General features: G+C 40.1%; 1 protein-coding gene and 1 long non-coding RNA gene across 4 annotated transcripts in view; one reads left to right on the top strand and one right to left on the bottom strand.

Annotated features, from left to right (window-relative positions):
- Positions 1–468: 468 nt before the first annotated feature.
- LOC134351609 (uncharacterized) lies at positions 469–3,343 on the bottom strand. Its single transcript, XR_010019185.1, has 3 exons — positions 3,083–3,343; positions 985–1,073; positions 469–773 (listed from the first exon to the last, which is right to left on the bottom strand). It is a non-coding gene; the product is annotated as an uncharacterized LOC134351609 (long non-coding RNA).
- fkbp4 (FKBP prolyl isomerase 4) overlaps positions 2,472–17,331 on the top strand; it is a 29,516-nt gene continuing 14,656 nt past the window's right edge. For 2 of the 3 annotated variants that reach the window (XR_010019184.1, XM_063057983.1), the window contains exons 1-5: positions 2,473–2,673; positions 7,698–7,842; positions 10,760–10,902; positions 11,255–11,375; positions 17,125–17,281. Coding sequence is in view for 2 of the 3 variants with exons in the window: in XM_063057983.1 (XP_062914053.1) it covers positions 2,587–2,673; positions 7,698–7,842; positions 10,760–10,902; positions 11,255–11,375; positions 17,125–17,281 (653 nt within the window). In the remaining variant the exon portion in view is untranslated. Of the gene's footprint in view, positions 2,674–7,697; positions 7,843–10,759; positions 10,903–11,254; positions 11,376–17,124; positions 17,282–17,331 lie in introns of all 3 variants that reach the window. The other variant, XM_063057985.1, reaches the window with a different exon arrangement.

Consider the following 17,331-nt stretch of genomic DNA (forward strand, 5'->3'; position numbering starts at 1 on the left):
AGTGATGCAGACACACCAACGCACAAGTATAAATGCTCACAATGTGCGTAGGCCACTTGCGTAGGTTATAGCATCGATTTGACGCAGAAGTATAAATCAGCCTTTAGGCGGCATCCATCATTAAAGACCCTCTCCTTTTGGTATGTGCCCTCTTTGTGTTACTACCATCAGAGAGGTTGTACAGGACCTTGAAGACCCATACTCAGCATTTTAAAAACAGCTTTTCCCCTCTCCATCAGATCTCTGAGTGGTCCATGAACCCATGAATACTCCATTATTCATCTTTTGCTCTATTTATCTTGTAATATGGTATTTTTACCTCTTATACTGTACTACTTCCGCAAAACAACAGATTTCATGACATATACTAATCATAATAAACCTGATTCCGAACAGTAACAATATTTAACAGGGATTGGGATATGAATTTGAATGAGCAGGACATATTGAATTGAATTGACTTTATTTCTTACATTCTTCCCATACAGTACATGAGCAGTAAAAATCTTTACATTATGCCTCTATCTAAATGTGCAATGTGCAATCATAGTAATTTATAATAAATATAACAGTCAATGTAACATAGAATACACTCAAATCAACATGAGTTAATCAGTCTGATGGCCTGGTGGAAGAAGCTGTCCCGGAGCCTGGTGGTCCTGGCTTTTATGTTGCAGTACCGTTTCCCGGATGGTAGCAGCTGGAATAGATTGTGGTTGGGGTGACTCGGGTTGAGTCGGGTCCCCAACGATCCTACGGGATTTTGCATTGGGCTGTGGAATTAAAACAATTAAGTGGGGTTAGTATAAACTATGATAGTTGGCATAGATGCTGTGTGCTGAAGGGCCTTTTTCAAAACGGTGTAATTCTATGACCATGAGAATATTACACTAACAATATTTCTAGTGACACACCTACTCATTTTGATGCTTTCACCAACTGTGACAAACTATAAATATATTGTCAGTTGGCAAAAGTACGTACCTGTATATGAGCCCGAACATTGAAAATTGATGGTTGAGCTTTGCAATCTAGGCCAGTGCTATCCATATTCAGTGCTTATATACAATTCCCTGCAGTAAACATTAGAAAACAATTGAGCATAAAGGCCCTTGTTAGCTCTTTACTCATCCATAGCTATTAAATTGCCTATCAGGAATAAAACAAAAAACTGGAAATATCTAACAGGCCAGGCAGCATCTATAGAGAGAAAAACAATATCCCCTCAGCTGCTAATACTGCAGGGAAAATAATCCAAGTTTGACCAGTCTCCCCATAAAGCTTAGACTCTCTAATCCTGATCAATCTCTTTGGAACTCTCTTTGAAGCCTCCATAATTTTCCTGTGAAGGGGTGTGCAAAAGTTTATATAGTACTCAAATGCAGCCTAAACCAAATATTTTATACGGCTGCAACATGACTTAATACTCAACACCCTGACCTATGAAGACAAACATGCATTAGCTTTCTTTATAACCCAATATACTCATGTTCCCATTTTCAGGGATCTATGGACTTGGACCCAAGATCCCATCAGTGCTCCTAAGGATCCTATCATTTCCTGTATACTTTCCCCTTACGCTTGACCCCCAACATCTGGCAATTGCCAAATTGTCTGAGACCCTCTGAGTTAAGTGGTAGAAAGGTACTGTATCTGTCAAACTGTGGGCAACCAAATGGATGGTTGCAGAGCTACATCGGTTCCTGTTCCTGTGGAAAATTTTAAAGTCAGCATCGGGCTGTCATCAAAGTTGCTAGTGAACGCAGCAGGCCAGGCAGCATCTCTAGGAAGAGGTACAATCGACATTTCAGGCCGCTGACGAAGGATCTCGGCCTGAAATGTCTACTGTACCTCTTCCTAGAGATGCTGCCTGGCCTGCTGCGTTCACCAGCAACTTTGATGCGTGTTGCTTGAATTTCCAGCATCTGCAGAATTCCTGTTGTGATTGGGTTATTAAACACTTACTATCTCCCATCTTTGAATTTTAAAAGCACCTAGCAATTGGCCTTTATTAAAGCTCACTCTGTCGTATGGGCCACTTCTGTGTTCAGATAGGTCCACAGGGTCATGTCCAATTCTTTAGAATTTCACTTTGACGGCAGTCTAATCAGTTTGTGGGGCTAACTGCAAAGATGGCGTCAAGATTCAAACAAAAATATGTGCTAACATGACTCTGGTAGAAAATGCACATCTGTCAAAGTACCCAAATGACTCTTTCTGTGAGCTAACAGGCATCATTGCTGGGAGAAGTAGGAAAGCTCGCCGGCAGTTTGCTTCAGTAATGGAGAAAGAGATGCTCTGAGGGCGAGTCTGTTCTGTGAGGAAACTTAAGGACGGGAACAAGTCTGAAGGCGGGGAACTCGGTGATTCGCACCACGGAACTTTGGAGAGCAGAAGGAGAAGCCATGTGCCGAACGGCCGGCCGGCCCGCCCGCCCACCAGGTAGGCGTATCCTCCCTCCGTCCCTCTGGAAAGTTCTCTTACCCGCCCCTCACGATCGCACGCCCCGGAGTTTCTGCAGACGATCGGCGCAGCCAAGCCGCCTCTGGACCGAATCTCTGCCGCCCACCTTGCCCTGACTCCAACATGACTGCGGGAGAGGAGAAGACCGAGCAGCAGATCCCCATCGAGGGTGAGGATATCACCCCCAAGAAAGATGGAGGAGTTCTGAAGGTAGGGGCAGCGCATTGCTCGGAGAGGGATGTAGCCAGGCCTTAGAACTCCATTAACGACCCTTTGTTTATAAAACAACTTGTGTCACGGTGTGTTTCTAGGCCAAGATTTACTCAGGGCATATGTAATTTCGTCTGAACAATGAGCTGTAATAAAGGTTAATTGCCAGGTGTTTTTTAAAAAATGGTTCTTGATTCTCCAAAGTATTCCGCATGGAATTTAAACTGGAGGTGGCGGAGGGTGGGCTTAAGAAGGAGATTTTTGAAGAAGAAAAGCTGCCTTAAATTTAATTGGGTTTGGTGTGTGACTGTGTTAGGATTTAATTGTGCGGGAGGAAAATGAATCGCTGTACGCATCTGACTTGATTCAAATGCGGGAGCTCGGAGGTGTCTGACAGCCTGATACTGACATTCATTGGCTCCGCATTTTCCGCGGCGAGGTTTTCTTCGGGGCCTGCTGAGCTAAGTGGCTGAAAGGTGCCGGAGTGCGGGCGGCCACATGGGCGGTGATGGAGCTGCACCTTGCATCGCTGGCCGGGCCGTGCCGTGCCGTGTCTCCCTGCTGCAGCGGTAGGCCCGCGGAGCGGGCGAGCGCTTGTCCAGAACCTTCCACGCCTTCCCCGACCCACGGGTCCTAGCGCCCGCCGGCCGTTTCGTCAAAGAGCGACCCATACCCGCCGTACCTGGGACTGTAAAGGGATTTCTTAGAATAAATAACTAATAATCCATGAACAGTAACTAAAATTGGTGAACACTCGATTGTCGCCTGGCTCTGGAGTACAGCATGAACGTTTCGGAATTACATGCGCCACTGAGTTTACTGACGGTTGGAGGGGGAAAGGAGATAATAGTCACAGTTTGCTTATTTCGCAACCCTTTTGTAAAGTGATGTCTCTGTACTATGTTGTTTAAAATAATTTTGTTTCTACCTCTTGACCAAAAGGGGTTATTATCTTTATAATCCCTTTTGGTTGAGAAGCAGAACCAAAATGTAGGAATATTCAAACACGAGGAATTCTGCAGATGCTGGAAATTCAAGCAACACACATAAAAGTTGGGGGTGAATGCAGCAGGCCAAGCAGCATCTCTAGGAAGAGGTACAGTCGACGTTTGGGGCCGAGACCCTTTGTCAGGACTAACTGAAGGAAGAGCTAGTAAGAGATTTGAAAGTGGGAGGGGGAGGGGGAGGGGGAGATCCAAAATGATAGGAGAAGACAGGAGGGGGAGGGATGGAGCCAAAAGCTGGACAGGTGATAGGCAAAAGGGATATGAGAGGAATACTCAACAGTTTGGGAAGCTTCTGCGGAGAGAAGAAAAGAATTGGCATTTCAGGTTATTTTTTAATCAATTATTAATTTTGATTTTGTTGTTTTGTACTTTTTGGCTGTAAGATTGCTTACCCAAGAAAATGTACAAATAAAATGAATGGTTTTCCACCCTGGATATCTCCAATGTTCAGTTTAGATAAAGCATTTGAGTTATTCCAGGCTGAACTTCATTGACACTCTCAGATCAGAAGTAAGGGAGTAGTGCACCCAAACCATCACTCGTAGAGTCATAGAAAAGTACAGCACAGAAACAGGCCCTTTGCCATGTCTAGTCTGTGCTGAACCATTTAAACTGTCTATTCCCATCAACCTGGACACAGATCATAGCTGGTCCTTACCCCTACTCTCCATGCACCTATCCGAACTTCTTTTAAACATTGAAATTGAGCTTGAATGCAGCACTTGAGCTGACAGCTCGTTCCATACTCTCAACCCTCTGAGTGAAGAAGTTTCCCCTCATCTTTCCTTTAAACTTTTCATAATTTTATATACCTCGATCAAATTTCCCCTCAATCTTTGATGTTCCAAGAAATAAAGTCCTAATCAATTAAATCTTTCCTTATAACTCAGGTCCTCCAATCCTGGCAGCATCCTTGTAAATTTTCTTTGTATTCTTTCAACCTTACCTACAGCTTTACTGTAGGAGGGTGACCAATACTGCACACAATACTCCAAATTAGGCCTCACCAATGTCTCATACAGCTTCAACATAAAATCCCATCTGTACACAATACTTTGATTTATGAAGGCCGATGTGCCAAAAGCTTTCTTAACCCTATTTAGTAACGTCACTTTCAATGAATCATGTACCCGTTTTCCCAGGTCCCTTTGTTTTATCACACTCCTCAGTGCCCTATCATTCATTGTGTAAAACCTACCCTGATCATTCTGACTGAAGTGCAACACTTCTCTGCATTAAATTCCATCTACCATTTTTCCTGTGGTAAGCTCTGCTCATCTTCCTCACTGTTCAATACACCTGAATCTTGGTGTCATCTGTAAATTTGCTGATCCATTTTATCCAGGTCACTGATATAGGTGACAAATGACAATGGGCCCAGTTGTAATCCCCGCGGCATCCCACTAGTCACAGGCCTCCAGTCAGAGAGGCAACCATCTACTACTGCTCTCTGGCTTATCACACAAAGCTAATGTCTAATCCAATTTACTACCTCATCTTGAATGTCAAGCGATTTGAGTCTTGACCAACTTCCCATGAGAGACCTTGTCAAGTGACTACTAAAGTCCAGGTAGTCAACATCCACCTGCTTTGCCTTTGGTCAACTTTCCTGGTAACTTCCTCAAAGAACTATAAGATTAATTAGACATGACCTGTGTATTGGTTAGACATTCCTCTTTAATTTGGGATATGGGCTCTTAATTCCCTAAATGGTTCCTGAAGTCTGCCATGACAGTCTGGAAAATGTCCTCCAAGGATGCTCTAGCACAGAATTTGCCTTCTCTGACCAAGATCTCCAGATAACTACCTATTTAAATTGCACTCAGGCTCACTGCCATTAATCCAACATGAAAACAATATTGTCTATGTAATTCTTTTATGGGGAAAGTAGAGTAAGATTTTTAAAATAAGTTACCAACTGATTCGATGACTATTTTTCAGTTCCTTAGTTTAAATTTAGACATTTTTATTGTATCTATCACTTGTTAACTTAACACCATTCATAATCTTGAAGACCTTTATCAGATCATTTCCAGATTTCCCCCATCACAACTGACAATAATCTCATTCTTCATAGCAGTAGTAAAGGAATAGAAATGAGAGAGCTCGTCCATATGTACAGATGCCCGTAAGCCAGGCATTCATGATCTGGGAACAACCTGTATATGCTTGAATTCCGATTATAAGAATTGCTCAAAACATTGCATTTGTAACCATATGAAGTTCTGGGCAGAACAAAGTTCTGCAATCTTTATATTATCTCCTTGCAACAGAAGCCATTGTACCATTTGAATTGATTTTATTATGTATCCTTCATATACATGGGTAAAAATCTTTACGTTACGTCTCCATCTAATTGTGCAATGTATGGTAATTTATAGTAAATATTATATATGACAGGATAGTCAATATAACCTAGAAATACAGTTGTGTCAGCATGAACTAAGCAGTCTGATGGCCTGGTGGAAAAAGCCATTCTGGAGCCTGTTGGTCCTGGCTTTTATGCTGTGGTACTGTTTCACAAATGGTAGCAGCTGGAACAGTTTATGGTTGGGGTGACTAGGGTCCCCAATGGTCCTTTGGGCCCTTTATACACACCTGTCTTTGTAAATGTCCTGAATAGTGGGAAGTTCACATCTACAGATACGCTGGGCTGTCCACACCACTCTCTGCAGAGTCCTGCGATTGAGGGAAGTACAGTTCCCATACCAGGCAGTGATGCAGCCAATCAGCATGTTCTCAATTGTGCCCCTATAGAAAGTTCTTAGGATTTAGGGGGCCATACGAAACTTCTTCAACCATCTAAGGTGAAAGAGGCGCTGTTGTGCACCACGCAGTGGGTATGTACAGACCACATGAGATCCTCGGTGATGTTCACCCTCTCAACCCCAGATCCATTGATGTCAATAGGGGTCAGCCTGTCTCCATTCTTCCTGTAGTCCACAACCAGCTCCCCTATTTTTATGACATTGGGGGAGAGGTTGTTTTCTTGACATCACTGTGTCAGGGTGTTGACTTCTTTGTAGGCTGCCTCATTATTATTTGAGATTAGGCTAATCAGTGTAGTGTCAGCAAATTTAATTAGCAGATTGGAACTGTGAGTGTGGACAGTCATGGATATTCAGAGAGTAAAGGAGGGGGCTTAGTACACAGCCCTGAGGGGGACCTGTGTTGAGGGGCAGAGATGAGGGAGCCTACTCTTACCACCTGCTGGTGGTCTGCCAGGAAGTCCAAGATCCAGTTACACAAGGTAGGGTGAAGACCAAGGTCTCTGAGCTTCTTGTTGAGCCTGGAGGGAATTATGATGTTGAATACTGAACTGTAGTCCAAGGACAGCATTCTCACATAAGCAAACACGAGGAAATCTACAGATGCTGGAAATTCAAGCAACACACACAAAATGCTGGTGGAACGCAGCAGGCCGGGCAGCATTTACAGGAAGAAGTACAGTCAACGTTGCGGGCCGAGACCCTTCGTCAGGACTAACTGAAAGAAAAGATAATAAGAGATTTGAAATTGGTGTCTCTTCTTTCAGTTAGTCCTGACAAAGGGAGTACAATTAAAGTTTTGATTAGGGCGTATTGCATAAGCTTAAGAGAGTCTTGCTGCTTGACCAATTTCATGCTCTCTATGGGGAAACAAGGAAAGATGTTCTGAAGTTAGAATGGAGAATTATGGGACTGACAGGAAAATTAAATATCTCCAATGTGTGATACAGTTTTAAAAAAGCTGACAAACTCATCTAGCCCAATCTTTACAATTTTTTTCAAAATACTATTTTCTGTAGATTTCCATGCTTTGACAATTTCAATCAAGGTGATGGCCTCAAACCACTTTCTGCTACAACTTGTAAAAGTTATTAATTGAGCATAATTGGGAAATCAAAATTGTCAGATTTGATTTTAAGTCATGTCCTAATAAAATATATTCTATTAAATTCAAACTTTTATCAATTTATTCTTTTGCTCTAAAAGTTGAAACTATATTCAACCAATAATTTTTCCCTTCTTCTCACAGCTAGTGAAAAGGGAGGGCACAGTGGATGATATCCCAATGACAGGAGATAAGGTATCTGTCCACTATACAGGTATACTCTTGGATGGAACTAAGTTTGATTCCAGTAGAGACCGGGATGACTATTTCACATTTGATCTTGGAAAAGGTAAAAATATTTGATACAAGTATTGCTTGTATTTTCTTAAATTTAAAACAACTGAAATGCCTCAGGCCCACTTACTGAAAACTTGTTTGCATAACCATTGAAAATAAGAATCAGAGTTAGCTGATGTTTGGTGAACATCTTTTCAGTTTTGTGTGGAAGATGGGTAACAAACATTTAGCTTCACTGCATGATGGGTTGTACTTTGGTCTTGAAATAAATTTTAATGTTGTTTATGTTTAATTTTAAGCTACAACTTATTCAGTTCTTGATCCAAATAGAATTTAGCAGCAAAAGGTATATAAAGGATGCAGCAGCCCCAACTGGGTACAGAATTAGAAGGTACAGTTGCAAGAAAAAGTTTGTGAATCCTTTGCAGTTACCTGGCTTTCTGCATTAATTACTTATAAAATGTGGTCTGATCTTCTTCAAAGTCACAATAATAGACAAACACAATCTGCCTAAACTAATAGCACACAAACAATTGTACTTCTCATCTGTACTGAGTACACCATTTAAACAATGACAGTCTAGGTTGGAAATAGTATGTGAACCTCTGGGATAAAGCCTTCTACAAAAACTATTTGGAGTCCTGTGTTCCAATCAATGAGATGAGATTGGAGGTGTGGGTTGTAGGGATACCCTGGCCTATATATAAAAAAAAGGTTACTGATAAGAGCCTGCTATTCTCAAGAAAGATTTGTTTATGTGCACCATGCCTCCGTCAAAACAACTTTTAGTGGACCTTAGAAGAATTGTAGAGATGCATGAAGCTGGAAAAGGCTACAAAGGCATTTCTAAAGATTTGAGTGTTCAGTTCTATTGCTACTCCCCGGAGGAGTGGACGTCCTGCAAAGATCACACCAAGAGCATGACTGGCGGAGGTGAAAAAGAACCCAAGGGTGACAGCAAAAGACCTGCGGAAATCTCTAGAACTTGCTCAAGTCTCTGTTTATGAGTCCACTATAAGAAAAACACTGAAAAAGACTTGTGTTCATGGAAGGACAAAATGGAGGAAACCATTGCTCTCCAAAATAAAATTGTTGAAGTTGAACTTTTTGGCAGAAATCCCACAGTTGGGATGAGGCTTTTATGTTTGTGGGCACTGCACACAAACGTGAAAACCTCATCCCAATTGTGAAGCATGGTGGAAAGAGCATCATAGTTTGGGGCTGCTTTGCTGCCTCAGGGCCTGGACAGTTTACAATTGTTGAGGGAACAATGAATTCAGAAGTGTATTAAGACATTTTACAGGAAAATGTCCATCACCTGAAGCTTAATAGAAGTTGGATGAATCAACAAGACAAATGATCTGAAACACAAGAATAAATCAACAATAGAATGGTTTAAAAAGAAGAAAATCTGTGTTTTGGAATGGCCAAGTCGGAGTCCAGACTTTAACCCAAATGAGATGCTGTGGCATGATCTGAAGAGGGCTGTTCATGCAAAGTATCCCAGAAATATTGATGAACTAGAACAGTTTTGTATAGAGGAATGGTCTAAAATTCTTCCTCGCCATGGTGCATGTCTGATCAGGAGCTACAGGAAACATTTGGTGGAGGTTATTACTGCTAAAGGAGTTTCTACCAGTTAATAAGTACAAGGGTTCACATACTTTTCCAGCCTGGACCGTGAATGATATGACAATGTATTCAATAAAGACATGAAAAGTACATTTGTTTCTGTATTATTAGTTTAGGCAGATTGTGTTTGTCTATTGTGACTTGGATGACGATCAGATCACATTTTATGAGTAATGCAGAAAACAAAGGGTTCACAAGCTTTTTCTTGCAACTATGTCATTCTGGGTATTTTGCACTGTCTTTTCTGGGCCAGTTTAAAGGGATATATGTTGCTGATAAATTGATCTACTAATAATACCAGACACAGATAAGCTTTGCAGTTCTTGGGCCATAGGTGGACTGAGCACTTTCTGAACTTGTCATTCACATTGAATACAAAAATATCCCAATGCCATGAATTAGAAGCTGGTATGATGGCTGCTGCTGTGTTATTCAGCAGTCTGTAGGTATGATTCATGCAGAATAAACTCAGTTTGTCGCATTGAACACCAAAGTGTGGTGGAGCACAAATTATGTGATGGAATTTACTTAAGTGCCATATAGTGATCTACCTTGAGTGTATTTCAAAAAGTGACAGCATTATCAATGATATTTAAAGTAATTAGTGAATTAACCTATATTTTAATTTTTCTGCAATTTCTTCTCGCTCCAGAATTGAGACAGACATTTTTTCTTCTCCAGTTCTTCACTGTTTTACATGTGAGTCTGGTAACTACAAAGATATCTGTTGGCAGTCTATCTGAGCCATGTTCACTTCACTAAAAAGTGCCCACTGTGCCAGTATTTACAATAGAAATTTAATTGTCCAAAGTTTGCGGGCTTCAGAGCTATAGCTCTTCACCGTTCAAACTATAATAAATCTTAGCCTTGTATGCATGAACTGTGTGCGCCCAGGATTTACTGACAAATGAGGGGGCCAAATCTGTTGTAATGCCCTGCTGCTGGATTCCCCATTAAGTCCTGTAGTACACCTGGTATTTAAAGGTCTCTCAATGTCAGGGACACTGTTAAAAACTAGTCAGTTCATTGCCTGCTACTACTACCTTGTCGACTCAAGCCTACTTGTAAGGCAAGGCTACTTCAATAGAAGGTAAAGCTGGACATGCCTACCTTCATCACCAATGTGGTGGAGAAACTCACTGCAGTTAAGTTTCTAGGCCAGCTTGTGAATGGTATGGTCGTATTAGAATAGATACGTGTTTGCTGATCAATATGGACGTGTTAGACTGATGGATCTGTTTCTGTGCTGTATCGTTACAGATTGAAGCTAATAATTCTAGTAATTCATACCTCCACAGATAAGGTAGAATAACAACCTTCCTTCTCTGTTTGACTAGGTGAAGTTATTAAAGCATGGGATATTGCTGTGGCCACCATGAAGGCTGGTGAAGTTTGTCAAATCATCTGCAAACCAGAATATGCCTATGGCTCTGCAGGCAGCCCGCCAAAAATTCAACCAAATGCCACTCTTGTATTTGAGGTGCGTTTTCATTTCAACCATTGTTCTCTCCTATTCATCACAAATGATATCTGAATATTCGTACCATGAATTTATAAAGTTCAAACATCTTGAATGACATAATAGCATAATTGAAATATGATTAGCTGAGGACTGCATCAAATCACCACATGACCTGGCTTGCACTAACAGAATATTATTGTGTGAAGCAGTGATTGTGTATGATTGATTAGCTGCTCTGTTGAGGTCAAAATGCCCTTGACTGAGAAAATCGAGGGTATGTGAAATAATGATCATAGTGTGAATTGTTAAAGCATGATGTTGGCCAGGAATCATATTTTAAAACTATTTTCTTTATTATTCTTGATTTAAGATTGAACTTTTTGAAATCAAAGCAGAAGATTTGACAGAGGATGAAGATGGCGGAATCACTCGGCGAATCAGAAAGAAGGGAGAAAGTTATTCTAAACCAAATGAAGGAGCCTCAGTTGAGGGTAAAATGCTATATTTTACTCCCGTAATATATACCTGACATCTCTTGGTAATTTATCTGAGCACTACTGTGAAAAGTTAGCATGGAGTAAAGATGGTTCTTGTTGGGTAGTGAAGGGAAAATAATGTTCCATACAATCACACATTAGAATGATTCTTTTTTGGAAGAGTAAGTTTACTGGGCCAAGAATTTATATTTATGTGAGGAGTGGTATATAGCAGAAGCAAAAGGACCAAGCAAATGAAAATGTTTTATTCTTGTGTGGGGCAGATCAATCTTCATTAGTTTCTGGTTTTGTTCCCTTAGTGGAAATTGGTGTCTGATTAGTTATATTTAGGTTACATTGAAAAGCTTGGTGCTGGGTATTATGCAAAGGTGAGGACTGAAGAAATTCAATATGTGCCTTTGAAAGGATTGGATTTCATTTGCAGAAGGTTTTTTAGTTACTGGGTAGCTCAAAGAAGATTCATAGTACATAAACATGGCTAAGTTTGGTATCAGAAGGAATAAACGCAAATTGAGGAAATACTTAGCAGTTCAGGCAACTTTCAACAGAGAGAGAAACAGTTAACCAAGTTGACCTTCCATCAGAACTGGAGGAGGAGGCTGGGGTTTCATTATCAATGGCTTGTTCTGTTTTAAACAGGTCGCCAGCTCTTTCTATAAGTGTAAAGATTCAAAGGCAAGCTTAAAATATCTCAACTAATTTCAGCATTCAGATTCTAGTTGGAGCATTACAGCAAGGAGCAGAGGTGTGACTTTTTTTTTGTTCGCTTCTCTTATTTATTTGATCTCTTTCAGTGGACAGCAAAATTCTGTACTTTTTTTGGCTTCAGGTTGACATAAATTTTGGCTGTCCAGCATTTAGTATGATAGTTGTGGAGAGGCTGACCATAATTTCCTAGAGTTGCATCTGAGAAGATCAGTGGTCTCTTCTGTCTTTACTTAACATGTTAATACTTCACTCAAACATTCCTAAAGTGCCTTTTTTTTTTGCTGATTTTAAACCTTTATTCCATTTTATCCTACACTGTTACTTTCAGTTAAAATGATAATACTGATCAAACTTTTTAAGTACCATTTTATGGAGGATATTTCTAAGCTTCGGAAAGGTTTGTTTCCATTCTTGTGCCCATGTGACTAATTGCATTTGTAGGATTCTTTTAAAATTTTCTTCACATCTAGTCCTAAACCTGTGTTTCAACTCCCTTTCTTCTCTTTTAATGATGATTATGTTAAACTCTTCACATATTAGATGATTTTTTTGTCTAACCTGGTAATTTTTTAATAGGAGACTAGAATGATCTTCACCAGAGGAATCTTGTGGTTGATAATAGCCCTTGTCTTGCTGGGCCAGTTTGATCAATACATACTGTTGACATCGACTGCAATAAAAATAGTTCCTAAGAACAAATCTACAGCATGTTTCTTGCTCTAGTGCCTCCATTTTCTTTCTAAAAAATTATTTGCAAAACAACACAATTGAATATTTTGTGACAATGGAAAAAATATTCATTCACCATTCCTAATGTTTTCTCCTTTGTGCTTTTGTCTTGTGTGCCTTTAAACCTTAATCAGGATTGCAGTGAACATTCTATTAGTCCTTTGAATTTTATGCATTCTGCAGGATGTGCAAAAGAGCAGCTCAAGGTGGTTCACTAGTATTTATTGATTAACCACCTCAATATGTTAACTCCGTAGACTAGAGATATCGTGCAGAAGATCTCCATTCTAATCCCATGCTCGACTTTAGCCTCTTGTGCTTTTTCAAGGAAGCTATCCCAAAATCAAGAAACAATACCTTTTTTTTTTAGCCTGGCAAACTACAGCCTTCTAGGATCAACAATTTCAGATAATCAGTGATTTCAGTAGCATGTCACTTTTATAACTCAACTCTTCTAACCTCCGTCCTGTCTCAAACAGGTAACTTTTTGATCTTACTAGCCCTTCCCTATGCCTTTTGTTTGCAACATAAAATCCTTTTATTATTGTGACTTTGATCTTTTCTGATGAAAGATCAACACTGTTTCTCTCTACATACTGCTTAGCCTGTTTGGTGATCCCAGTATTTTCTATTTAATTTTAGTTTTTAACAGATTATTAACCCATGATTTGGTTAATGCTGAGTAAAAATTACACTTAAGCACTTCAAATGATAAAGTTAAATTGGAACAGGAAGTAATGGCAACCTCCCAAATTAGTTTCATTCACTCAGATAAATCTGATTGTTACAGACTTGCTGTAAAAAGTGTTGCTACACATTCCTTGATTAACCCAGTGATATTACATTACCTTCTACTGATGCCATTGTGTTCCATTTTTCTACATGATTACTAATATAAACAATAACTATCATTTTCTTATTTATTGGAATTTCCTTTGACTGAGGAGGATAGTTTGAAAATGAGGAATAGGTCATTTAGGATTGAGATTAAGAGAAATTTATTCACTCAGAAGATGGTGAACATTTGGAATTTCATAGTCCTGGGTACTGTATTGTGTTTATCAAAACACAGATTGATATGAAGGGAATCAGTGGAAATGGAAATAGTGTTGGAAAGTGGCACTGATGTGGAAGAACCATCGTCTTGATCAGTGGTCCCCAACCACCGGGCCGCAAAGCATGTGCTACCAGGCCGCGAGGAAACAATATGATTTGGCGATATGGAACGATATGAGTCAGCTGCACCTTTCATCATTCCCTGCCACTGTTGAACTTGAATGCACGCGAGGTCGTCAGTGACCCAAGACGTACAAAGGAATGGGTCCGTGACCCATTTGTGAATGCCCTCGGTGAATCATCCATGTCATCGCAGGAAAAAGATCAACTCCTCGAGCTTGCAAATGACGGTGGCTGAAAAGTATGTTTGACATAACATCTCTGCCGGCATTCTGGATCAAAGTCAAGGCTAAATATCCTGAGATAGCCACGAAAGCACTGAAAACGTTGCTTCCATTTCCAATATCATGTCGCTGCAAAGAGGAGTTTTCTGCAATGAATGCAATGAAAACTAAATTGCAGAATAGACTGGACATAAGGAATCCCTTTCGAGTATCGCTGTCTCCCATCACCCCTCGATGGGACCGTATTGTTGCAGGAAAACAAGCCCTGGGCTCCCACTGATTCAGCGATATTGGTGTGTTGCAATGATTTTATATGTTCATACAAGGAAAATATGCGCTGTGTGTTTAATATCCAAACGTTATTTAAAATGTTATGATGCTATTGACTTATAAGTGACCAATTTACTTATCACTATATTCATGCAAGGAAAATAAGCGCTGTGTCTTTAATATTAAATTTGTTAAATAAACCCTTTTAGAAACGAAATTGAGTGTATTAGCCACTTATGTGACCTATAATTGATTTATCACCCATATTCCGGTTGTGATTAACACCCCCCGCCCAGTCTTGATGAATGGGGAATAGGCTCTAAGGGCCAGGTGGCCTGTGCTATTTATATTTGTTAGGTTCTTCAATTATGTTAATAGCAATTGTCTTCCAGTACATCTGTATATCTCTAGAACTCCATATTTCTCCATTGTATTTCAAATTCTACTTTGCGACTTATTGTCATCTGTCACAGCACAAATTCATCTTGGCTGATTGCTCTCACTTTATAAATACAGTGACTTCCAGTTAATTGGGCTAGCCACTTATTGAGACAATTCTTAAAGAAATTCTAAAAGAATTCTTAAAGAACAAAAACAAATTGAAAAACAGCCAGGATTCCCTTAGTTTATTATGCCACTGAAGTGGGACAGGAGAATTTTGCGGAACAGTTTCTAACTTGCATAACACACACAAAATACTGGAGGAACTCAGCTGGTCAGGTATCATCTATAGAAATAAATGAACAGTGGACATTTCAGGCTGAGAACCTTATTCAGGACTGGAAGGGAAGTAGGAAGACAGCAGAATAGAAAGGTGAGGGGAGGGGAAGGAGGACTATCTAGAGGGTGATGAGGTGAAGCCAGGTGGGTAGGAGGGATAAAGGACTGGAGAGGAAGGAATCTGATAGAAAGGAGAGTGGACCATAGGAGAAAGAGAAGTATCAGGAGGTGATGGGCAGATGAGAAGACTGGGGAATAGAAGAAGAGGGAGGGAAAAATTACAGGAAGAAATTGATGTTCATGCCATCAGGTTGGAGACTACCTAGACAGAATGTGAGGTGTTGATCCTCCACCCTGAGAGTGGCCTCATCATGGCAAAAGAGGACATGTCAGAACAAGAATGAGGGTAGGAATTTAAGTGATTGGCCAAAAGGAAATTCTCCTTTTGGCAGATGGAGCAGAAATGCTCGCCAAAGCGATTCCTCCAATTTACGTCTGGTCTCACCAATGTAGAGGAGACTGCATCCGGAGCACTGGATACAATACACCCCACCATACAGTTGGGACAGTTCTGCTCTCTCGACCTGAAATGTCCAGGTCGTAGTATGAGTAGTCGTCACAAACTAGTCTTCCTTTGTTACAGTGGATAACCTTGACTTCTGTGCTTTATCATGCCCATTGCTGTCTATGAAGTGTTGTAGAACTGTCTTGACCATTGATCTTACTGTTGACCTCATCTGCCTGGTCTGCTGGAGATGCTTCACATACTGGGACAGGCAAATCCCTATTTCTCTGGGACATTATGCCCGCTAGCTACCCTCACCTAATTTAGCCAACCCATTCAAGTGGTGTACCAGGGTGTGGCATACAAACAGCTACTAGGAGCCACGGGTCAGAGCTGAGTGTTCTTTGGGGACCAGAGGTGAGTGAGTTGCCCCAGAATGAACAAGACAAGCTCCTTAACCAGAGGTGTTACCTCCTCCCTTGTCACCCCACACACGGCAGCTTTCACTGGATTCCTCAGTCAATAACAAGAACTAATACACAGTTTTATAGTAGCATTGGTAGTGTTTCAATTTGTTTTGTATTTCATTTAAATTTGTTATTTTATTAAACGGTAGTTTGTCCTTTTTGTACATTTTTAAGAATTTCCACGAAACTTCGGTTAATTGGGGCAGCTGCTTAATTGGGCCTGATGTATCCAAATTAACCGGAATCCAATGTACTCTAAATCAATGGGTTTATGGAACTTAATCTATGCCTTGGTTATCAATCCTTTTTATTGCTAGGATCAACTGTCTAGACATTTGATGACTGAAGTTTATCAAATTGTCCCTCAACCTTTCTTGCTCTAAGAAGAGCAATCCTCACTTTTGTATTCTATCCATGTATTTCAGGGACATTGCCTTTAATTTTTGTATGCATCGTCTCTTGGGTCCTTGCACATTGCCTTAATTAAATTAATGTTTAGTATTTTCATGCATCAAGGCATTTCATTCACTAGTCTCTCCAGTAACTTTAAGGTGGAAAGCTCAATTTTTAAGTTTTCATTCTTTACAACTGATTTGCGTTCCTTTAATGGTGTTTCTCTTCCCATGACTCTGGAGGTTGGTTGCTTGCATTTACCAAATTACTTATTTAATCTTGCTGACAGTATCACTTGCGTTTTCAAATCATTGTCATTGCACAAGCAACTTTTAAAAATTATTTTGGCAGTTAATGCTACTAATAGTTCCAATATTAGAAGTACTGAATACTTAAGTTTTTAAAATTCGTTATTCATTTATTTACAACTTCAAGATAAAAAGTTCAGCTATTCATTTTCTCTGATCTCAGGCTACAGCTACGAATGTATGTTTGCTCAGAGTTGAAAAAAATTTTTTAATGGTTTTATTTCTGCATATTCTTTCTTTCAGTCCATTTGGAAGGCAAATATCAGGGTACTGTCTTTGACAGTCGTGATATATCATTTATTATTGGAGAAGGTGAAGAAGTTGATATTCCTGTAGGGATTGAGAAGGCATTGCAGGAAATGGAAAAAGGAGAAGAAGCAATTATATTATTAAAGCCAAAGTAAGTTTAAGACCATAAGATATAGGAACAGCAGCAGGCCATTCGGCCCA

This window comes from Mobula hypostoma, chromosome 9 (assembly GCF_963921235.1).
Source record: "Mobula hypostoma chromosome 9, sMobHyp1.1, whole genome shotgun sequence".
Classification (NCBI taxonomy): Eukaryota; Metazoa; Chordata; class Chondrichthyes; order Myliobatiformes; family Myliobatidae; genus Mobula; species Mobula hypostoma.